The sequence below is a fragment of the Notamacropus eugenii genome, chromosome 3 (assembly GCF_028372415.1).
Source record: "Notamacropus eugenii isolate mMacEug1 chromosome 3, mMacEug1.pri_v2, whole genome shotgun sequence".
NCBI lineage: Eukaryota > Metazoa > Chordata > Mammalia > Diprotodontia > Macropodidae > Notamacropus > Notamacropus eugenii.
Genome location: NC_092874.1, coordinates 191,074,789 through 191,099,513, shown reverse-complemented (window position 1 = coordinate 191,099,513; position 24,725 = coordinate 191,074,789). Strand labels below are relative to the sequence as shown.

At 38.5% G+C, this 24,725-nt stretch overlaps 1 protein-coding gene across 2 annotated transcripts; it reads left to right on the top strand.

Moving 5' to 3' along the window:
- The first annotated feature begins 141 nt into the window (after positions 1-141).
- PDE6H (phosphodiesterase 6H) lies at positions 142-16,413 on the top strand. 2 transcript variants are annotated; one of them, XM_072653647.1, is made up of 5 exons: positions 225-362; positions 8,212-8,318; positions 13,513-13,695; positions 14,395-14,435; positions 15,574-16,413. In XM_072653647.1, the coding sequence occupies exons 3-5, from the start codon at positions 13,562-13,564 to the stop codon at positions 15,648-15,650; spliced, it is 252 nt and encodes an 83-aa protein (XP_072509748.1). In that variant the 5' UTR covers positions 225-362; positions 8,212-8,318; positions 13,513-13,561; the 3' UTR covers positions 15,651-16,413. The 2 variants fall into 2 exon arrangements, with proteins under 2 accessions (XP_072509747.1, XP_072509748.1); XM_072653646.1 differs by lacking the exon at positions 8,212-8,318 and having other exon boundaries at positions 142-362.
- The last annotated feature ends 8,312 nt before the right edge of the window (positions 16,414-24,725 follow it).

The window sequence follows — 24,725 nt, the reverse complement described above, 5'->3', positions numbered from 1 at the left end:
AGGTGAAGGAGAGGGAAGGAGAAAAGGTTCTTGAAGCAAAATCTGACCTTACTAATGAACCAACATGAAGCAATAGTGAAATTTTCATGTTCTTATGTGGAATCAGTATTCACTTATAAGGAGAGAAGTCTCAAGTTAGGCAAGAGAGTTAGCAGTAATCCCCTAAACCTGTTTCAGGCTGAATTAGTATCCTACTTCGTCACTCTTCTCATCAGCTGGTCTCAGGGCTCTGACCTCACGATGTGATAATTAGGCGGCAAGCTTAAGAGTATTTCAGGGGGATGAAGCAGAACTCAAATAGCCTTTTCTCATTCAGAGGGAAGAGGGCAACCTGATGACTTCCAGGAACATCATTCAGCACAGTGAGTATTTCTCAGGAATGAAGTCTTGGAGTGTTTGGCCTGAGCAGAATTTGGAGGAAGTGAAGAGGAAACTGGTTTTAAAAACTTGTAAAAGAATAAAGTCAGTCTATGAAAAATGGGACAGTTTTTCTCTTCAGTATTAAGAAAATAAACTCAATCTAGTATGTCTCTACTATGAGATTGCCTTCTACTTCTTTATAATGAGAATATTTTATTTTTGGTTCCTTTAATATTTCTAAGATCTTTTATTGCTTTTATAATGCAGTAATTTCTAAATATGTCCCCAAATTTTTCCCTGTCTTCCCTCTGCCCCTCAACAAATGGACCCTCCCATGGGGCAACTCATGAATTCACTGACAGTGAAGTGGATAGAGCACTGAGCTGGAGTTGGGGAGACATGAGTTCAGATTTGGCCACGGACACTTACTAGCTGAGTGAACCTGGGCATGTCACTTAACCTCCTTTTGCTTTGGTTCTGTTTGCCTCCTTTTCCTCAACTCTGAAATGGGAATAATACCTTGTAGAGCTGTTGTGAGATCAAATGAGATAATATTTATGAAGCACTTAGGAAGCACTATGTGAATGCTTATTCCATCCCTTCCTCATATGAATTAGAAAAAGGCATTTAAAAAATGGCTTTTTGCCCAATGTTTAGCACAGTGCCTGGCACATACCAAGCATTTAATATGTGCTTATTAATTAACTTTCTGATGGTGTGTGCAGCACTATAATTGGCAATCTCTATCAAAAGGAAGGATGTGCTTTCTCATATCCTCTCTGGGGCCAAGATTGGTTGTTTACTTTGTGATCAGCTTGATTTGAGTGTTCTTTCGATTTACACAGTTGTAGTCACTATATATGTGCGTATGTATGTGTGTAACACATATACATCCAAATATATACATTTTGGAATATATAGTGTTATTTATTTAATTTCCTTTCACATCACCTTCATTTCCAAATATACTAGTTCCCCTCCCTTACACAAAGAGCCATCCTTTTGTAATCCAAAGAAAAAGAATTTCAGCAAAACTAACCAAAGCATTAACTAAATTTGTCATGCAATGTTCCACACCCATAGTGCCTCACTTCTGTAAAGACAAATAGGAGGTCATAAGCTTCTTGAAAGCAAGGGCTGTACATAGCAGACACTTAATAAATGTTTATTGAATTGAAATTCATTTTCTTATCTTGTCTTTGGATCCATCTTTGGCCATTATAATTGGTGTGTTGGATCTACTTGCTTCATTCTGCATCTGTTCACATAAGAGTTTCTTTGAATTCCTACTGAGGAACTTTTATTGCCTCAGTTACTGAACTTTGGTGGAACTCCAAACGTCCCCATCTTATTCTCACTCCTGTTCTATAACCAATGATATTGTTATAAGGCTGAACTTACTACTACCCTCAGAACGGCTATTTAAGAGATGGAAAAGAGACTATGAAGAGGAAGACAAAGGAGAGTTAAACTAGAGGACAAGAGTGGCTACAGTGCAGTAGAGATGACTTTTCTATCTCTAAAAAGGCTTACTTGTTCCCTCCTAGGGCCAGGTTCTTCATGGTTTTAGTTTTGGTTGGTGGTTGTCAGTTTAGGGGTTTTTTCCAGTTATTGAGTGTTTAGTCCTTACTTCATGAGTATAATGACCCCAAGTGACATTTTCAGGCCCCTAGTACCGTTTACTGGAGAAGATTTCACCTTTTCTCCTATATAGATCTTTTCCATATTGAGAAAGTAAGAGAATCTTGAATCTGCCTCTGCATTTACGGCGTAGGAAGTAGAAACTGGGGCCCAGGACTATTACAATTGTACCAGAGCAGTTCCTTGTATGTACATCATGCTAAAGTCTTATTGAAATGATTTCCCCTAAATTGTGGTTTGCAAAACATAAAACTTCTCTTCCTTTCAGTTGAATATATACTGACTCTTGACTGAGGCCCTCCTTTTTGCCATATTTTACTCTTTTTTTTTGTACATCTAATTTTTTTTTTCAGAAAAGGAAAGAACAATCTGAGAACATAGGTAATCATTGTTCAAAGCAAGCAACAGAGAACTCTTGTGGCTTGCCAGGGAAATGAGGTTAAGTGGCTAGAAACATAGTTGTCACATCTCTTTCTGACTTTGGCCAATTCTGATGTTTCTTTTCTGGTGAGTTGCTCCAGAAGTTATAAGATGCTTCTGAGATGGTTTTTTTGGCATTACCAGGGGAGCATGCATGACCAAGAAGTCCCAGCTTTCCCTGATTTCCTCTGGCTGACAGGTCTGAATCATGATGCAGGGAAGATTACATTGCGTATGGACTCTTCTTTGAAGGAAGATTTTCCAAAGAGGATCAGAGGTTAAATTTGACATCATTGGATTAAGAGATTGCTTGACTATCCCAGGTGACTGAGAGAGGATTCAGATTAACTTGGTCCCATTCCTGAGTTTCCAAACCTGATTCTATCATTTCAATTTTTCCATTGCCTTGTGAAAGTGACAAGACGTCAAATTATTTATCCAGGAAGGTTCATCATTCAAGTTCTATGGAAAATTAAAAAATACAAGAAAATGAGGAAGTATAATTATTAAGAAAACAAAACCTTAAACATTGTGGTCACTTTGGAGTTTCTTCCTCTTTTCTAAATTCTGTCTTTTTGGATAGACAAAGTTGACAATTCTCTGCTCTGGGCTTATGACAATTATACCTCACTCCAAGTCTTTTTGTATCGAATTAGACAGAGGCCCTTAGCAATGGCACTCTGCTTGAACAATTAAGGAGAATTCTGGCTTTAGCTCTTGTCCCATAGCTTCCTTGAAGTATAGGATCTCCTGGAGTCATCTAAATTACAAGTTTAGGCTGACAAGTTTCGTTAGGTGCTTCCCCAATAATACTCAGATACTCAGAACTCCCAAAAGGGCTGGAGTAAGATGAAGGATTTCCTACTCCTTTGAAAGGACTGATGGAATTAAAACCAAGATTTCCCCTCTCCCCAAAAAGTTGAGAGTTCCTACATTTTCTTCACACTGTTATCAAAATGGAGATAGGCTCAAGCTGTGACCCTATCACAGATATTCATCCTGGGGAGTATGATCACAAAGCTGTCCTGTGCTGTCCATTGCTTTTTCCCATGACCTCATTTATTCTGTCACTGGAGCTACTGAAGACAAGAGTTTTGCCTAGGGACTCACTGGAGCCAATGTGGTACCATGAGGTTAGGAATTGATGGTCCTTTGCTAGGTTTTTCAACAGTGAGGAATGGGCTTGTTCCCTGAAGTATTTATGAAAGTCAATCTGTAGTTTTACAACTCTTTATTTTAGGGGTAGAGTGATAGAGTCAGGAGCTCTTTGTTAAAGGGTTCAGAAGTAATAAGTATCTAGTCTTGTGAACCATGATTTGGAGCTAAGACCACAGTGGCGTTTGGTTGCTCAGTGCTTCTCCCTGAAACACTTTCCTTTAGAAATAGAACTCAGAGGAAAGCTCAGGTGCTGTGATTCAGGGATCCTCTACTAGATAGAATATTATCTTCCATTTCTCACCTTTGCTCATGCCATACTGGTATATACTGTATGTTGGGTGCAGTAGTGCCAGCAATCAGTCAATATTCTATCTTCTCTTGCACTCCTACACAGCCTGAATTTATAACACAAGGAAAGAAACTATACAACAAGCTCTCTGGCACCAAAGACTCCTTACTGTGACTCACTGCCTGTTCTAACAAAAAGCACTTCCAACATGCACACACCCCACAACCACTGCCCCTTTTTCCATGCTCTCATATTCCCAGCACCTTCCAAATACTCCAGTAATCATGAATGCCAGGCCTCTGCCTGCCATGAAACACTAATGAAGAAGTCTGTGCAATTGCCATTCATATTTATCCTTCCGGTAGGGGCAGCTAGGTAGAGCAGTGGATAGAGCACCAGTGCAGGAGTCAGGAGGACCTGAGTTCAAATCTCACCTCAGACACTTGACACTCACTAGATGTGTGACCTTGGGCAAGTCACTTAATCCCAGTTACCTCATCCTGGGTCATCTCCAGTCATCCTAATGAGTATCTGGTCACTGGATTCAGATGGCTCTGGAGAAGTGAGGCTGGTGGCCTGCACAGCCCTCCCTCACTCAAAAAAACAAAGTCAAGTTCAAGTCATGTCATTATTTCTCTGAGGGCATAGTCTTCTTCAGCCAGGAAGGACGAACACACACATAATGGTGAGAGGTGGGGAAAAGAATCTTTGTGGTAGAATCTTTGTCTACCTTATCCTCTCAATAAGATTAGCATTCGTGTATCAATTTAAGATTTGAAAAGCACTTTATAGATATTATCTCATTTTATCCTTACAACAACCCTGAGGGCTAGGTGCTATTATTTCCATGTTCCAGAAAAGGAAGCTGAGGCAGGCAGAGGTTAAGTGACTTGCCTAGGATCAAATAGCTAAAAAATGACTCTCAACCTTGCAGGGTCCTCATTTCACAGGATCTTGGAGCTAGAAAGGACTTCACAAGCCATGAAAGACAAAGGTTCCTAACCCTTTTTTGTATCATGATCTTCTTGGTAGTTTGGTAAAGCTAGAATAATGTTTTTAAATGCATAAAATAAAGATTACAAAAATCCCAATTATTTTGAAAAATAAATATGAAAATATTTTTAAAAAACACATTTATGTATGCTAAGTTAAGAATTTCCAGTCTAGTCCAACTTGTACCTTTCGTATACCCAACAGGTGATCATTGAGTATTTGCCCACAGACATCCAATGAGGAGGAACTCACTGTTTTCTGAGTCAACCTGTTCCACTTTTGGATAACTCTAATCATTAGGAAGCTTTTTGTTCAAGCCATATGCATTTTCCACATGTTGCAAATTTCACTAAAGTGAGATTCAATTAATCGTTTGCTATATGACAGGCACAGTTCTAGGAGTTGGAGAGACAGAAAAAAACTGAAAGTCTCTGCTCTCAAAGAATTTACATTCTAATGAGGAAGATAATATGTGTATGTGTAGACTAAATATAGAGAGAATAAAGACAAAATAAATAGAAGGTGGTTAGAGAGGGAAGGCATTAGCAGTTAAGGGCATCTGAAAAGGCTTCATATGGGAAGTATTGCTTGAACTGAATCTGTAAGGAAGTGAAAAATTCAGAGATGAGGAAGAAGTGCATTCCAAGCATGATAGATGTTATTTTTAAAGGCATAGAGATGGGAGACAGAGTACTATATGGGAAGAACAGAGAGTAAACCAAACTGGACTTTAGAATGAAAAAGGGCTAGTAAAATATCATAAGCCTAGAAAAACAAGGAGTAAAGGTCTTTGGAAATCAAAGGAAGAATTTACATATGATTCTAAAGGTAACAGGGAGCCTCTGAAGTTTGCTGAATAGAAGAATGACATATATCTGTTCTTAAGAAAGATCACTTTGGCAGTAGTGTGGAAGATGGGTGAGAGTCAGGAAAGACAGGAGGCAGTGAGATGAAGAAAGATGTCCAGGTAATAGTCTGGATGAGAGGTGATGGGGAAGTGAAATAAGGTAAGGACTGTCCAAGTAGTGATAAGTGAAGGAGAGATAGAAATGGCAATTATGTGGCAATTTAGTATATATGTGAGAGTGGAGAATTAAGGTTTACACCAGTTTTATGACACTGGGAGACTGCCCTTGACAGAAGTGGGAATGTTCAATGGAGGGATGAGTTTGGGGGCAAATATAATGGGTTTTGTTTGGGGGAATAGATTAGGGAGGAATAAAAAGATTTACTTGCTGCAAGTTACCAACTACCCACCTGAAGGGAAGTAACAAATTTATCATGTACTCAGTAAATTGGTTGCTTTACTTTTTCCACATGAGTAGAAGTTGAGGAGGTATATGAAAGTAATCCAGGACTGGGTTTTGGCAAGTCACAAGCAGGACAAGGAGTCAAAATGTTTGAAAGTAGAGAACAGAAGTGATTAATTATAGGGTAAAGGTTGGGAAGGATGGAAAATGGTCAAAACAGAGCTAATGCCTTGGGAACATACTGAGGATGGAAGGATTGGAAGTCATGATGAGGATGAAAAAGAAACTTAGAAGGAATAAGGCATAAAGAGTTGGAATGATAGGTCATGATAAGATAAAGGAATATATGAATTTTTTTTACATGGAAGTAGAGCATCGGGAGGCCATAGCAAGATTTAAGAGTACAACTATACTCGTGAATGGCCAAGGTGGAGTGGAGAGATAGGTTGTAGGAATTAAAAAGCCTGTGGAACTGAGGCATTTGAGGAGGGAAACAGCAACATGAATGTTCAAGTCCACTAGTATATAAGGGTAAACATTGAGGAGGAGAGGAAGTCAGGTACTGAATTTGCAAAAAGGAGGGAGAATGACCTAGAGACTATTACACAATGGCCACTATGATCTGTATTGGCTGATAAATTTGATGACCTGAACTTTGAATAAGAAGAGATTGCTTATGGATGGTGGCAGAGAGAGTGTGGGTGTGGTAGTACAAAACAAGGATAAATACTGTGGGATGTAAGAGAAGATGCAGACAGATTTGAAGAGGATGGCCTTGGATGCTGTTTGGGGGAAGCAGTTTTCTGTGAATATAAGGAAATAGAATATTTTCCCTCTGGAGTCAAATAGAACAAATGTAGCACCTCTTATACACGACAGCCCTTCTCACATTTGAATTCAGCTATTATGTCTTAAGTTTTCTCTTCGCCATCTTAAACATTCCTAGTTCATTCTAATAATTTCCATAATGTATGGCTTTTAGATACTTCATCATCTTGATTATTCTCCTTTGGATGCCCTAAATATTGATCATTTTCCTTTTGAAAGTGTACTTCTCTGAATTACAACTGATATGGGCTGTCCAGGACAGAGAACAGAAAAATAATTTTTATTGTCTCCCTGGTTCTACACACTCTTCCTCTTTTAATGTAGTTTAAGAGCTTATTTAAGTGCTATATTATGCTATTGACTAATATGAAGATTGTAATCTGTTAAATTTAGAGATCTTTGTTTCATAAAATGCTGCCTAGTCACACATTTTTTTTTAAAATTCTTAGCATGAAGTTTTGCCCAAATGTAAGACCTTATATTAGCCCCTATTAAATTTCATCTTCAGAGACAACACAACAAACAAAATTATAGAGAAGGCTGACCAGAGTCAGGAAAACCTGTGTTCAAATCCTATCTCTAACATATATTGAATATGTGACTATGGGTAGGTCAGCTAACCTCTCAGTGAAATGGACAACTTTTTAAGACCATAAGTTGTAGAAGTTATTGATCTGCACTGGTTAAGGGAATTTACTGATCAGGATTTCCCCATACCAATGAAATTACACGACTGGACCAAAAAAGAAAAAAAAATCATCCCATAGTTGAATCAATATATTAGGTGCTGAAATTTTCTTGAATTTGAACTCTTTCACCCAATAAGTTTTGTGTCATCTGAGTGGAAGGCGTACTAGCTCTGGAGTCAGGAACACCTGAGTTCAAATCTGGTCTCAGATATGTAGTAGCTGTGTGACCCTTGGCAAGTCACTTAATCTTTGTTGCCTTAGTTTTTCTCATCTGTAAAACTGAGATAATATCAGCACCAACCTCCCAGAGTTGTGAGGATGAAATAATATTTGTAAAGTACTTAGCACCAGCACATATGTTTATTTATTTTTATTTTATTTATATAGTAAAAATTTATTTATATAGTAAACACTACATAAATGTTAGCTATCATTACTATTATCTGCAAATTTGTTATACTATTATCCTAGCAATTGATAAAAAATGTTCAATAGGTCAAATCCCTTGGGCACTCTATAGTAGACTTCTTTCTAAGGACTCTGAATCACTAATGACTCATTGAATCTGATCATTCATTCACAGCCCTGAATTCCCTAAACTGTACTGTCATCTACAGTAACCGGTATTTTTTCACAAGCTTGTCAACAAGAATAAGAAGAGACATCATAATATATTACATTATAATCTAGGTAAATTATATCTATTGCATTCCTCTGATCAAAACTAAACTGTGATTAGTCTGGCATAGCTTCTTCTCGATGAAGTCTTGTTGGCTCTTCCTGATCACTGCTTCCTTTTCTAGATGTTAGCTAACCACCCCTTTAACAATGCATTCTAATGCCACTTCTCACCTGTCTGCACTTCTGATTCCCAGACTTTAGTATAATGCCTCAGCTGCCTTCTCACTCTACAAGTTCCCTCAGTCCCTCTAGCCTTCTCACCCTAGAAGAGTCCCTCTCTCTTTGCCCTCCAGTCTCCCTTCTCCCATTGGTAAGTTCCTCCTGGAACTTCCATTTGAGGAAGGACTCAGGGCTGATATACTTCATTCTTCTTTTGACTCTACTTGTTATTTTCTAAATTTCCCCACAATGCCCAAAGTCAAATGCTTTCTCCCCACCTCTCAAATTTTCAGCCCTTTCTTATGAGTTGTCTTTCCCCATTAGCTCCTTGACGGCAGGGACTGTCTTTTTGTTTGTATTTCTAATTCCCCCTTTCCCCTAGTACTTATCATAGGCCCTAGCATATAATAAGCACCTAATGAATACTTGTTGACTTGAAAAATAGTAATGCATTCTAGAATTTTGCCAGAAATCAAAGGCCATCCCTGGCTTATTGTTTTGAAACTCTAGCCTCTTTCTGCCCTGAAGATCAAGATAGTATTTGCCGCTCCCTAGGCCCATTGTACCTCTGTCATTCTCCAGTTCAGTTGTTTTTCAGTCATGTCCAACTTTTCATGACCCCATTTGGAGTTTTCATGGCAACTGTCATGTTTGCCATTTCCTTCTCCAATTCATTTTTACAGATAAGAAAACAAAGAATTAAGTGACTAGTCCAGGGTCACACAGCTAGTAAGGATCTGAGGCCAGATTTGAGCTCATGAAGATGAGTCTTCCTGATTCCAAACCCTGTGCTCTATCCACTGTGCCATCTACATGCCATTTTCCATAGTCTTTCGGAGATCATTCACAAGATCACATATCCCAACTACCAGGTCTTTTAGGATACTACCTCATTGTGGCTTGGTGATTTGAACTCAAACAAAGCTAGGTGTTCCCTTGTTATGTGTTTCAATTCTCTATTAGTCATTTTTTGCTTTGTCTTTTCCGGTCTAAAAAAAACGGAACAAAATAAAGGTCAGTTCCTTCTTCCTTCCACTATGTCTCATTTATTCGGAGCAGCAGTACTATCCCTTCTTTGCTACTCAATAATTCCAATGACAGTTATTAAGCCCATCACCTGTGCAAGGTAGTGTTTACAAGATAGCAATACCAGGATCGGTCTCTGCCTGCTAGGGGATACAGAGTGCAAGGATATATGTATATATCTATTTATATGTATGTATGTATATACATATATATATATATATATACACATGTGTATGTATATATCTATATATCTGTATCTTGATGAATTTGAGGAGGAAGAAAGCCTTATGTGCTAGGGGGAACAGTGAGATCATCATCATCAAGCATTGATTAAGCATTTACCTTGTGTCAGGCACTGTACTAAGCAGGGGGCTACAAAGAAAGGCAAAAACCCTCTGTGCCCTAGAGGACCTTACAGTCTAATGGTTGAGATAACATGCAATACTATATATAATTATATGCTAATCACACCAAGAACACACACCAAAAATAAAGGAATACCTTAAAAAGTATAAAACAGGTAGAGACCAGGGGGAGATCTTAACCCAGTTTCAGAAAAAGAAACAGATCTAGCTGAAAGGAAAATAGCTCCTGGAAAGTATATTGTTGGTGTGTGTGTGTGTGTGCATGTGTTTTGGGGTGGGGTTGAATTAGTGGATAGTGATGGGGGGAAACATCAGCAAAACATTAAATATGTGTATATATACACATACACACATATGCATATGTATGGCAAAAATCATTTATAAAGAGACAGACATTGTGTTACTACCTTGTTAAATTCAGTATATACTTAAAGTATTCTTTTGGAAAAAAGAAAAGCTATATAACAGATGTTAATATTTCATATATAATTCTTTCCAGTTCTCTTTGTGTATTGAAATGTTTATTAAAATTTCATTATAAAAGAAAAAGTACAATGTCCTTGTCAAGTACATATAATAATTCTTGACGTCTATGATAATTATTGGCATCCATGGCCCCAGAACTCCAGCTCTGGGCTTACAAAGTCTGGATTCAATTTTGACTCTCACAAACACTTCTCTTTAGCTAATGGCGTCATCCAAGCTTCCCCCTGAGGACACTAGAATATGACTCGTGTGGATCTGATACAAATGAAGGGCCAAGCCCAGGCGTTCTACTTCATGTCACTTGCTGCAACTCACTTCTATCTCCTGTTTAATCTAGGAACTGAGCACAGTATACACACTCCTCTTCTTTGTAGGTGGATTTGTCTCAGACCTCAGCATTGGCTTGAAGTATTTCCTTTCCTTTCTGGGTAGCTTGGTCCAGGAGCCCCCCACTACTGCATGGCTCTTTTTTCCTAGTACATGTCTTTACCCCAGTATAGCTATATATAGTGAGCTGGAGATATCCTTGGTTTTCCATGTCAAATTTATCTCCTTTTAGGCACTGGTATCCCTGACTCTATTCGGATGGATCCATGTTTCACTCATGAATTCATCCTCCTTTACTGCCCTTGCTTCCATGTTCTGTACATGGTTTCAAACAAAAAACCAAAAATACTCAGGTTGGTTGATGAATTCCCTGTGTAGGCACACCAGTCTCTTTAGACAAATCCTCCTTTTTCCCTCCTCATTGGAAACATTTCTTTCATCATTCAGAATTTCATCTTAAATTTGAGATGCACAAGTGGTTGCATGGAGGGGGAGGTGTTGTTGTGGGAGACTTCAAATAACATGAGACTTTTTTGATATATTATTTTGTAGAACTTTTCATTTCTTCACTCTTGCTTTATTATAAGGAATATTTTTCTGGGAGGGAATGGGGATAATGGGAAGTATAGATAATGTAAAAACAAAAGTAATAAACTTTTATTTTAAATAATATCATGTTTAGAATTTCCTATACTAACCTCCCCAGAGCTTTAGTTGATGGCAGGCCTGCGAACCTACATCCCAGAGGCTGCTTGTGGCCAGTAGGTGCACCAAAGGATTTCTGGTGGCCCATGGAAAATGGAGAGAATGTTTTTCTCTACAATTTTCCTAGGGGTGCCCCAAATCCTTTGATGCACAGCAAGCAGCCCACAGGCCATACCAGGTTGTGCAGATCTGGTTTTTGGGATTCTATCCATCCTTCCTCTGAACCTTTTGAAATCTGTTCTGTAGATATACCTAGGGTAAGGTGCATAAGGAGAAGAGGAGAAAGAAATAAACATTTATATAGTACCTACTATGAGCCTACACAGTGCTAAGTGCTTTTAACAAATATTTTCTCATTTGACCTTCACAACAACTCTCAGAGGAAGGTGCTATTTTTACTCATTTTACATCTGAGGAAACCACAGTAAACTGCAGTTAGGTGACTTGCCCAGGGTCTCACAGCTAGTTGGTGTCTGAGGCCCATATTTGAACTCAAGGCTTCCTGACTCCATGCCTGGCATTCTATCCACAGCACCACTGGCTGCCTCACTGAAATTTCCTCTCCTCCATCCCAAATTGTAAGATGAAGTGGATTCCTCTCCAGCTTTCCCATCATTGCTATTTCAACAACACATTCCTTATATCTTGGTTCCAATCTTGAGATTTTTGCATGCATGTAGTTATAAAATCAAAGAATTTGAGTTGGAACTTAACTCAATTAAAGAAGCATTTTAAAGCTGCTATTATGCACACATCACTGTGCCTGGTCTGTGGCAAGGATTAAATTAAAAAAGATTCCTTGCTTTCATAGCTACAGTGTACTACAGCGGTACAACACATACCTAAGTAACTACAAAAAAATAAAATATAAGTGCATGCAGTAGTTGGAATGGTCATAAACAACTGAGGGGAGCAGAGACCTCCCTTCATAAGACGGGTAGTTCGCAATAATGGCAAAAGAGAAAGCAGAAGGTGGGGAACAGATAACAATTTACTGGAGAAAAAATGATTAACTGGGGAAATGGAAGAAAAAAGACAAATACCTTAGATTTTAGATTTTAAATCTGATTCAGAAGGAAATAAAAAAAATAAAGGCAAAACAGCAGGGAAAGATTTAGAAGAGGGTTCTTTGAGTAATGTTGAAAGACATGTAAGGAAAAAATATTTTATCAAATAAAATACTGATCACATTAAGTTATGGGGAACTCAGCGAGAAGTAGGAACAGCAGAGTTCTTGTATCCTAGCAACTGACCTCATTACGCTACCCTTAATGTTTGTTTCAACATTTGCTTTCCTTAATAGTGACAAGGCCATCCTGGCTGTTTTTATATACTCACAAGAAATGAAGATGTGTGAGACTGAGATGTGAGATGTGAGTCCTTTCCTATGACTGTGGGCAGAATAAAAGCTTATTCTCTAATAAGTTGGAATGTAGGTCCCTGTAAAGGTAATAGATTGATGGTGGTCAGTCTTTGAGGTTAACAGCTCTCCCTTTTATTTTCAGCTATTCTTTCTCTTATAGACACAGTGGGTAGAGTGCTGGGCCCAGAGCCAGGAGGACCCAAGTTCAAATCTGGTCCCAGACACTTAGTAGCTGTGTGACCTTAGGCAAGTCATTTAACTTTTGTTTCCTCCACTCAAAAACAAGGATAATAATAACACCTACTTCTTAGGGTTGTCATGAGGACCAAGTGAGGTAGTACTTATAAATCACTTAGCACACTGCCTGGAATGTAGAAGACATTTAATAAATACTTGTTTCTTTCCTTCCTAGAGCAGCACTCTCAGAGAGCTGATTTCAGCATTAAATTGTGAACATAGGTGGTTACAACAATTCATTGTAATGTTTTCAGATTTCTTGACTTCCTGCATTTCCAAATACCTGTGTTTTTCAGTCTACCATCTATTCTACTGAATTTCTTCTACTACAAGATTATTTTAGTTTACTATTCTACTATTAGTCCATTGCCACATAAATGTAAAGTTTCTTCTTATTGGAAATATATTAACTTCATCTAACTTCCAGTGAAAACCCCAAAATATTTTCGTCTCTTGTTATTAATAATAGCATATGAAGCTATAAGAAATCCCTTTGCATTTTTCACTGACTTTATTGTCTGTGATTACCTTGTAGGTTAAGACACTTGAAAGGGAAATATTGTCTACTTCTAAGGAACGCGAAAATGAGTGACAACAATACATTGGCCCCTCCAGCCTCAAGCCAGGGTCCCACCACTCCACGCAAGGCACCCCCTAAATTCAAGCAGAGACAAACTCGACAGTTCAAGAGCAAGCCTCCTAAGAAAGGTGTGAAAGGGTAAGAGTTCCTGCATCCAAGGTGAAGGAAAATATACCACCATATTTCATGGTTGTTTGTCCTAAATCACCTTTGTTTGAAGATTAATTCATCAAATATTCAGTGAATAGTCACTGAATATTCAGACCATACTTGGGACTTTTTTTTCATCCGCAGTCCCTCCATTTTTCTCTTCTTCTCTACTTTCATTTTAAGCCTTACCTGAAGATTTCCTACCAAGACGTCCATACCATCTCAACTACGAGGGCATCCTTCTTAATTAGCTCACTTTGTATCATGTTCATCATCTGGCCACAGCTGTCCCAATTTTTAGTTGGTTAAATGTATGTCTCTCTTTTTTAAAGGAGCAAGGTTTGGACTAAAGTCTCTAACTGAGGAACAATGAGAATAGAACTTCCTTTGATAGCTCATAAATGTTTCAAGTGATATTTCAGTTTCAACATTTCTTCCATGGCACATATTGGCTAATATTTGTTTGAGTTTCCTTTACTTGTTCTTGATCTAGGAGATGCTGTGAATACTGTACAAATCAAAAGATTTACTGTATATAGATGTGAGAGGGAAAAGAAATGAGCAAACCTGTCCTCTCGCTCTTTTCAGTCAAGTGAATTCCTAAATGAATCAATCCAGGACCATCTTTATCTTATCTCAGCTAATCCTCCCTCCCCCATTCTATTTTTTTCCCTTTTAACTTCATAGGTTCGGAGATGACATCCCAGGCATGGAGGGCCTTGGAACAGGTGAGTCTAATGAGATATTTATACACAAGATCCTTAAATTCAAGGACTATCAGTTCTTATACTTTCAAGAAGACAGATGCTTTAAAACTAGCCCTAAATGAAGACTGCTAAAAGTTTAAATTGAGTATAAGGAACTTTTCCCCCTCCTATTAACTGTTTGTTAAGTATTGATAAAAACTGTCGTATTTATAAGAGCAAGCGTGCATATATTTGCACTTTGTAATCAGCTGCTTATCTGAGTTAGCATAATGTATCAGATTGCACTTTGAATCAGGACACCTACATCCCAATCAATGTTAAATGAGTTAATGTATTAGATGCTTTGCAAATCTTAAAGTTAACAAATATAATATATGTATAATATGATAATATAATACATATAACTAACTTTATATCTATGAAGTTAACTAAAATGATAACATAAATATTATTAAATATTTGATTATTTAGTAATCATTATAGTAATAAATCCTAGTTTCAGACTTATTGGTTGCACATCAATTTCCTCATCTGAAAAATGGGGATAACACCTCGTGTGATCAAGCTAACAGCATTACCCCACTTCTGATTCCTCAAACATGCATTTTTCTAAGAAGCAATAATAATTATGTAGCATTTTAAGATTTGCAAAGAGCATTACATGGGTTATTTGGCTTGATCCTCACAGCAGCGCTATGAGGTAAGTGCTATTATTACCCCCATTTTACAGATGAGAAAACTGAAGCAGACAGAGTTTAAATAATGTGTCCAATAAACGTCTGAGGCCAGGTTTCAAAAGAAGACTTCCTGATTCCAGGTCCAGCACTCTAATTATTGCACCATTTAGCTGCCTAATGAGTTTATAGAAATACGAAACAATAGAAAAAGTGCTAGACCTGGAGGGAGACCTGGGCTCCTCACTTGATCTTTATCAATAAGAAAGTGGGCAAGTCAATTAGATTCTCTGAACCTCAGTTCTCTCTAAAATGCATATGGGGACTAGGATACCATTCTGGCTAAGCTAAGTGTGCGGGGAAAAAGACAAGGTGAGGTTATGGAGACATCTCTCTTTCTGAAAGACCTTCCCTGGAAAAGGACACACAAGTTCTTCTAAGTCTGTGGAAAAGAATGGTTTATATCCTTTTCTCCTCTCTTATAGATATCACAGTCATTTGTCCCTGGGAAGCCTTCAGTCACCTGGAGTTACATGAGCTGGCCCAGTTTGGAATCATCTAAGTCAAGAAAGTAGCTGTCAACTGTGTCCCACATTTTCTGTACCTTTGATGCTTTCTGTGTGACCTTATCAATCTGTGATGTGTCCAGAGGCTTAGCTATTTTAGAGTATTTTCGTATTAGACTCTCCCACAGATGAGGCACATGGATCGGTCACATGTAAGGATTAAGGGAAGGAACATTCTCTTTGTTGTCAAACTTTCTGTTTTCAAAATAGCTCAGCTCTCAAAGTGGTAAACCTTCCTTTGGAGTGACTCTGATTTGCCTCAAGTGACCAGAAAAGGTTGTCCAAAATGTAGCAAATGAATATCTGACCCAAGCCAAAAGAAAGCAGCCATGGCAAAGGCAAAGAGCATAGTCAGTGGTGGGTTAGGGAACAGAATTACGCATCCAAACCCAAGAAATCTTTAGTGCCCTAAGCTACATCCCCTTAATTCACATCTATCTTCTCCCTTTATCCATACAGTTCACATAATGAGGCCATGTTTGGTCCGATGAGTTAGGATGATGTTCTTATATTATCTGTTCCTTTGGTTCCTGACTTTTTTGTGTTCTCCTGTAGGAAATTTTCAATAGGAAGGCATTTCTGAGAATACTGTAGAAAAAACATAGTCCTACTTACCTAAGAATGTTGATGTTTGGCAGTAATTTTAAAAGCATTATGTTTTACACACTGATATAAAGTGATAGCTTGCCTGCCTCACCATGGTGAAATTGTGTTGAATGACATCTGCAAACAATTATACCTCTACAGCCATTATGAAAATTCAAGTCTTGCTGCTTGTTTGTGTCGGGGGTTAGCAATATTTCTCCATTCCAGTTTCAAAATCAGTAGTGTTAGAATGTAAGCAGTTAAAAGAAGGTTTGGACAGCTTCACAAAATGTTGGGCATGAAATGCAGAGAAAATCATTGTGGAAAATGACCTTTTAGGATCTTACAATAAACTCCATGTTTTCAGGGGAAAAGCAGCAACTAAGGTGAATTTTTACTTTCTAGGGCTGTTCTCCACCTATAAAATAGATTTTCAATATTAATTCTGAATATGTCACATTCGTGCAACCAATCACGTGATATTATCTAGTCCAAACCCCTCATTTTACAGGTGAGGAAACTGAGGCCCTGAGAGTGACTTGCTCAAGTTCATGCAGGTAGGAAGGGGAAAACTTCTGACTTCAAGTCCATTTCTTTTCCCACTGCATTCTCTGCAGCGTCAAGATGGCAACATTTTTTTGTTCATGTTTCTGGCAGATTATATTTTGACAATGTGCTTAAATTGGCCACAGTCATTGGTTGCCTCTTATTTCTACATTACATTATGGTAGAACGGAAAGAGCACTACTCTTCTAGTCAGAGACCTTGGTTCAAATCCTCCCTATGCCATTCATTTGCTGTGTAATTTTAGGAAAGTCGCTTCAACTCTAGACCCTGAATTTCTCATCTATAAAGTGAAGGGAGTATGCAGGGACAGTAGAGGGGGATGGTCAGCTAGGTGCTCTCTAAAGTCTTTTGGAACACTAACATTCTGGGATCTTCTACTTCTTATTCAGAGCAACTGTTCAACTAAGATAAGATGAAAAATGAAAACATGAGAAACAAAGTATAATAAAGGCCAAAGATAGGAATGCTAAAAGAAAAAAGAAATGTTATGTCTATGTAAATAGACTAGGCAGAGAGAAAAGAAAGGAAGTAGTAAAAGCCATACTAGTAGGTATAATGGTGTGCCTTTCTATGGTTTATATTTGAGGTTTAATATAGCTCTTTCCTTAAAATAACTCTGGGAGATAGGTATCAAAAGCCTGTATTACAGGTAAGGAAACAGACTCCAAGAGATTGTAGCCTATCTATAGTAAAACACCTAGAAAATGTTAGATATGAGATCGAGCAGGTAAAACGAGGTCTCCTGACTTTAAGTTTGGGTAAAGAATAAATATGAAGGCTAGATAGAAAGGGTAAATTGAAAGAGAGGTAGCAGTGAGAGACATGCAAAAATTGGGTCAACAGAGAGAGGAAGGCTAATGCATGAAAAGACCAGTAAAATGAGAATCAGAGAACTAGTTTTCAGCATTGGTTGTGTCACTAACTAGCTCTGAAGCCTTGAGGAAATCACTTGCTCCTGCGCCCCTTTCCTCATCTATAAAATGAGTGGCTTGGACTAGATGAGCATTAAAAAACCTTTTTAATGCTAATACTTTAAAAATTTCTCAGATAATGTTATCTGTTCATGTTCAGTCACATCCTACTTTTCTTGACTCCATTTGGAGTTCTCCTGGTTTTGTCATTTCCAGCTCGTTTTACAGGTGAGTAAACAAAGGCAAACAGGGTAAGTGACTTGCCTAGGGTCACCCAGTTCGGGAGTGTCTGAGGCCACATTCAAACTCGGGAAGATGGGTTTTCCTGATTGCAGGCCCAGCACTCTACTCTGTCCACTGTGCCACCTAGCTGCCAAAAAAAATTAGTGCCAGAAGAAATCGATATTTCTGAAAAGTGCTGGGCTGAATAATCTTCATGATGGCTGTATTCATTTCCCTCTTACTGCTGTTCCTTGTTACCCTCAACTTCACAGTCTAATCCCTACCACTCCTTACCCACAGCTATCATATTACTATATATGCAGAAAAAATATTGAAAAAAATTATACAGAGAACAGTTTAAAAAATGACAATTGCCAGTCATTTTTCTTTCCTTGGGAACATGGAGACTATTGTGACCTTAAGAAGAGATCATTTTCTGTGAGTGATGAGCACTTCTGTCTATACTTATTATTTCACAGACAACACAGAGGAGGCCCTGGAGTTTTCAGTCTCCAGTCTCTAACTTGACCTTGATACATCTCAATGGGGTCAATTGAGACAGGCAGAGCTTGTGCACTCCCTTAAATCCCCTCAAGCCTCAATGGGGGACAGTTGAGGCAGGTACATGTGTTCCTCTATGCCTTACCCATGGTTTATCCCTATGGGTTCTCCTATGGATTCCCCATGGTTTCCCCCATTCACTGACCAATGCCCAGTTGTTTATATAGGGCAACAGATAAAGAAGGCATCTTGCCAACCTTAAGCTCACAAGTTAACTTTAGTAATATCATCATTCAGTGCAAGCAGAGTAAATATCAATTATGTCACCCCTTATCTCATGGCGCAGACTCAGAAGGACCATCTGTCACTATAATTTTGGGAATTACTATCTAGAATCCTTGAAACTATTCTGGGAGTTTCTATCTAACACCTGGAATTAGTTTCCCATAGTCATGTCCTGAGAAACTAACTCTAAGAAGGATAACAAAATCCTCCTTACGTAAACATATTTAACTAGGGGAAAGAAGTTTCCGGAAGTAGGTACACTTATTCCCATTTACCACCTTGCATTTTAATTTTTGCCACTGATGATAACAGCGTTTCACCCCCTAAGCTCTAGTCCTAGTCCCCATTACAGCTTGATGATGCTCCCATCCACACTGGAAATGAAAGTTAGAGCTACAGAAACCCAATCACGGAATCATAGAACTCAAGGATTGGAAGGGGTCTTCAGGCTGTTGAATCCATCCCATCCCCAGAATGAATTCCCCACTGGAATGTACTCATCAAGAGGTCATCCAGGCTCTGCATGAAAGACCACCAAGGATGGGAAGATACGCTAACACTTGAGGAGGCGCTTTCACTTTTGGACAACTCTGCTTGTTAGGAAGTTTTCCCTGATATCAAGCCTTAATTTGCCTCTCTCTGTTTCCCACCCATTGTTCCTGGTTCAGCCCACCTGAGCCAAACTGAACATGTCTGATCCCTCCTTCACATGACAGCATTTCAATTACCTGAAGTCAGCTACCATTTCCCACTTGAACCTTCTTTTCTCCAGGCTAAGCATACCCAGTTCCTTTAACCAAATGTAATATGCTGTAAGACTCCCAAGAGTCATCCAGTCATCCTGTACCATGATAAGTATTGATACAATTGATAATTGATATAATTGATATGATTGATAATTGATATAATCCTAAGTGTACAAGTGGAAGAACTCTCATTTTACAAATGAAGAAACTGAGGCATAGAGAATGAAATCAACTCACAAAATCATAAGATTTTAGAGATGGAAGGACCTCAGTGATCACCTAGTCCAGATTGTTGCCAGAAGGAATGCTATAACATACCCAACAACCGGTTATTCAGTTTTTCCTGGATGCTTTAATATGGGAGTACTCATTTTCTCCCAAGATAAGTCATTCAGTTTTGGACAGCTCTAGTTGTCAGGAAGCTTTAGTTGATATCTAGCCCAAATCTGCCTCACTGAACCTTTCATCCTCTGCTCCTGCTTTTGCCCTTTGGAATTAAACAGAAAAAAGTCTAATAGCCATTGCTTGCTTTGTGCCCAGGCATGTGATTTCTTCCAGGTTCAGTCCTATGGAGCCTGGCTAGTAAGAAGGATCAGGTTCTCTTTTCTCAAAGTCTTCAGCTTGTTAAGTGCCCACCATGGCACTCCAGGCATGATTTTACTAATGATTAGTTTATGGCTTACATCTAGGGTTCCCCCAAAAAAGGGAGGGAGTAAAAATGTACAGAGTAAACAATATAAATCAGCTATGAAACAGATAATTTATTCTTACACAGAAAAGAAAGACTAAGTATAAAAGACTCATAGCACATATTAATAGGATCTTAAAAACAAAATTCAATAACAACTTGTAATTACTGCTTTAATCTGAGGTTCTGATACTTAAACCTCATCAGAACACACAACAATTTACAGGACTGCTAAGTAGACATTGCACATTTCACCTTGAGCAAAACTACTAGGCTTGGGCTAATTCTCTTTGTGGTGGTAGTGGTCCTTCCCAAGAACAGTGACTTTAATTCCTGGGGAATTATTCCCTACATTTATTTGCCCACAATCTGATAGTGTCCGGGACCTCTGAACCTTTCAGATTCACATGGTTACATTCAAGCTTGGACATGTGCATCTTAAAATAAATACCTTTTCACCTAAGATAAGGGAGCAATAAACACAAATGTAGAAGAGGGACACATGGGGCTTATCACACTATACCAGAATGCAAAATAATTTTAGTGCTGAATTGCCACATAGCTGGAAGCAGGTCTCAAAGTTCTCATGTGGTTGACTGGAACCCAGAAAGGCAATTTGGGGCACATCCCATGGGAGGGCCACTACAGGCCAGTTCAGCCTCTGCTACACTCCTCTCAGTGCAGCCAAAGACTGCATTAGCTTTTTGGCCACCACTTTACACTACTACTTCATATTGATCTGCGAGTCCACTAAAACCCCATTTTTTCCCTCTGATAATAGCTTTTGGGCCATTTCCTCGATCCTGTACTTGTAAAATTCAAGTATAAGAATTTACACGGACCCATATTGAATGTCATGTTATTAGAATAAGCCAAGTGCTCTTACTTGTCAATATCTCTTTGGATCTTGACTCTGACATCCATCATGTCAGCTACCCATTCTAGGTCACATTGATAGAAAGTGGCACAGTAGGGATGTAAACCCAACTCTTTGAACTCTAAATTCAGTGTTCTTTCCACTGCCACCTTCCATCTTCCTTTGGATGACCTCCCAATGACGGGGAACACCAATAACTCAACAAGCATTTATTAAGTTCCTACTATATGTAGCTTTTGCTGTATGCTACAGTCTGATACACAAATACAAGAAAAACCCCTCTATCTTTAATGATTTTACATTACACTTGGGAGAGACAACTTGTTCACAGATGAATGAATGAATGAATGAATGAATGAGCGAATGAATGAATATGGACATACAGAAAAGCAGGAAGGAAGAAAGGAAAGAGGAAAGAAAGAAAGAAAGGAAGGAAGGAAGGAAGGAAGAAAGGAAGAGAGAAAGAGAGAAAGAGAGAAAGAAAGAAAGAAAGAAAGGGAAGGAGGGAGGGAGGAAGGAAGGAAGGAAGGAAGGAAGGAAGGAAGGAAGGAAGGAAGGAAGAAGGAAAGACATTTACCAAGAAAGAAATAGATGAGGTGGGGCACTAACAATGGAGAGAATCATGATTGCTCTTTTGAAGGAGGTTGTACTCAAGCTGAGCCTTAAAGTGAATTTGGGTTCCAAGAGGGAAAAGTAAGGAGAGAGATCATTCCAAGGATGAAGTACAAAGGCCTGGATATGGGAAATGACATGTCGTATAGGAGGAACAGCAAACTTACCAGTTTGGCTGAACTAGTCTAATGGAGAAGTGACTTTTTTAGGGTTCCATAGGTATTAAGTCTCAGAGCAAGGGTTCAAATCCAGGCCTTTTGATTCTAAGATCAATCAACAATCATTTATTAAATACGGCCTATGTATTCTGCATTGTGCAATTTAATAAGAATACATGTCTTGTCCTTGTGGAAATTATATTTGGAACCAAAGTTTTATTTCTTTGTAAGTTCACATTATCCACTTTAGAGAGTGGAGAGAAAAATTATCATTAAGGTCAAATTTTGATCAAATACTGAGTTTAAAAAAATCAATATAAGAAATCTCTAAGAGTCTTGGATTGCTTTTCCAGAAGAAAATGGACCTCATAAACATTTCAACCCTCAACAGCACTAACAGCCTTAAATATAAACAGTGAGTCAACTAAAGGTAAAGTTTCACACTGAAATTACTGAACCTATCTAGTTATATGGCTACAAATAAAAGATTACTTCTTCTGAGGAGTCAGAATTTTCATCCTAGGAACATGAAGAGACAGTGTTCAAACATTGTCTTCAAAATCAGGGAATTATGCAATATGATGATAAAAAGCAGGAAGTACCCTATGTTATCATCACATAGGAGACATGAATTGAATTGTGTTATTAGGGAAGCTAAGTGAATGATTTATCAGGGTTTGTTTCGGGGTAGTACAGGAAGTCACTGAAGATGCTTGTCTTGCTACTTTCTATTTTTAAAAGCATCACTACATCATTTCAAGGGCATGTGCATCCAGCACAGTTCTGTGCTTAGGCTGCCATCATGTGGATAATTCAATTTATACATCTATGCTAGCAATCATAATAACAAAGTGAAGACTGGAAAAGGGGAAAATGAAAAGAAAGGAGAGAAGAGGAGGATAAGAAAAAGAGTCTAAAAATAAATTATAAAAAGTGAGATGTCCAATCGATAGGATGAATGGAGACATGAACCATTTTAGGAAAGGGGGAAACATGAAAAAAGGTGGAAATGGGAATGAGTAGTCTACTACACTCTGAGGTAACTTACATAGTATCATTCCATTCCTTCTCTCATATATCTAACAAACATTTATCATGTTTATTAGATTTATGAAACACCAAGAGAGACAAAGATTTAGAAGAATTTTCTCTGTCTTTAGAGATTAGTGCAAAAACATACACAGTTTATTTCCTAGTCCATTTCCCATAGTAGATTTCCCAGTTTCCTTTTGTGCAGAAACAAATGAATTGGATTCTACATTATCATTTGTACCAGAATGCAAAATAATTTTCGTGCTGAATTGCCACATAGCTGGAAGTAGGTCTCAAAGTTCCCAGGTGCTCAACTGGACCCAAGAAAGGCAATTTGAGGCATACCCCATGGGAAGGCCTATAGGGCCAGTTCAGCCTCTGCTATACTTTTCTCAGTGCAGTCAAAGACTATGTTACCACTAAATTAATTTTCATCTCTAATACCCAGTGAGGAACCTTGGATGGAAATGACCACTCTATCTTAGAATTTGTGACTGGTCTGACATGTACCTTAGGTTTTATGAAAACAGATTTCAAAGGACTCAGATGAAAGATGAATAGGATGCCATAGACTGAAATTCCACAGGGAATGTCAGCCTAAGAGTGATGGGAACCCCTCAAGCACGAAATTTTGAAAAGATATAAAATTTTGATGAAGAGGGAAAATGGGGCCAATAATGTCACCTAAGGAACTTACCAATTGACTTACATTTTTAAAAGACAGAAGATGGAAGCAAGGACTGGTAACAGAGGATGAATGTAAAAAGGCACAGTTTTCTAAGAATAGTTTATGAGTGCTAAGGCTCCAAATAAGCTGGAGTTGGCAAGGAAAGATTAGGACAAAACGGGTTTAAGCAATTTAGGGGTAAAAGGATCACTGATACTCAAGGGTAATGACTCCATGATAACTGATGAAAGAGAAGACAAAATAATTTGAAGTTTATTTTTGCTTTTTTTTCCTTAAAAGAATCATCTTCAGAATTGAAAGGATAAAACAAATATAGCTAAAAGCGAAGTTGATAGCCAAGGTAAATAAAGAGAATATTTAACTGTCCTTGAATGCAAGTCACAGTTCAAAGAAAATACATCCTAGGGCATGGAAAGAACTGGCGGATGTGATTGCTGAGCTACCAGTGATCCTTAAAAGATCATGGAAACTCTTTGTGTAGTGATATATGCTTGTCATCGCTCCTGTTGGGGAGGCTGAGGTTGATGAATCACGAGTTCAGAAGTTCTGAGCTTCCTTCAGGTCAAAATCAATTCAGAGTCCTCACTAAGAAGGCCATTGGGTTACTTAAAGATGAGGCAAACTGTTCCAGTTTGGATAAACAGAGCAGATGGTTACTGTGCTTCTAGCCTGGGGAGAATAGGGAGACCCAACCATAAAAACAAACAAATAAGATACATGACCTACGTTAGATAGATAAGTAGACAGACAGACATTTAGATAGATAGATGGATGGATGGATGGATGATGGATGAAATAAAAGATCATGGAGACCTGGATTGGGACCACAGCATAACATCTTTTCTGGGACAACTTGAACTTGCTACTCATATTATCTGGGTCCCTAGAGAGAGCAGTTCATAATGACTCTCAGGAACCTAGACTTAAGGACCTGGGTTTAATAATAATGCTACTCATGTAGCAAATGAAGGGGCCCCCATTTGTGTGAAGGAGCCTGCCCCCACATACATAGTGGAGGGGTGAACACCACACGTGTAGTAAGGCCCACGTGTGGCAAGGCCTGTCAGTGGTGATGAAGGCCTGTTGTTGTGTAGGGTTTGGAGGAAATCAGAATAGACACCTCTAGACTCTTCACCAAGTGGCTGTAAACACATTACTTCCATGTTTCTTCTGTCCCTGTAGTGTCTATTCTTTCTTAG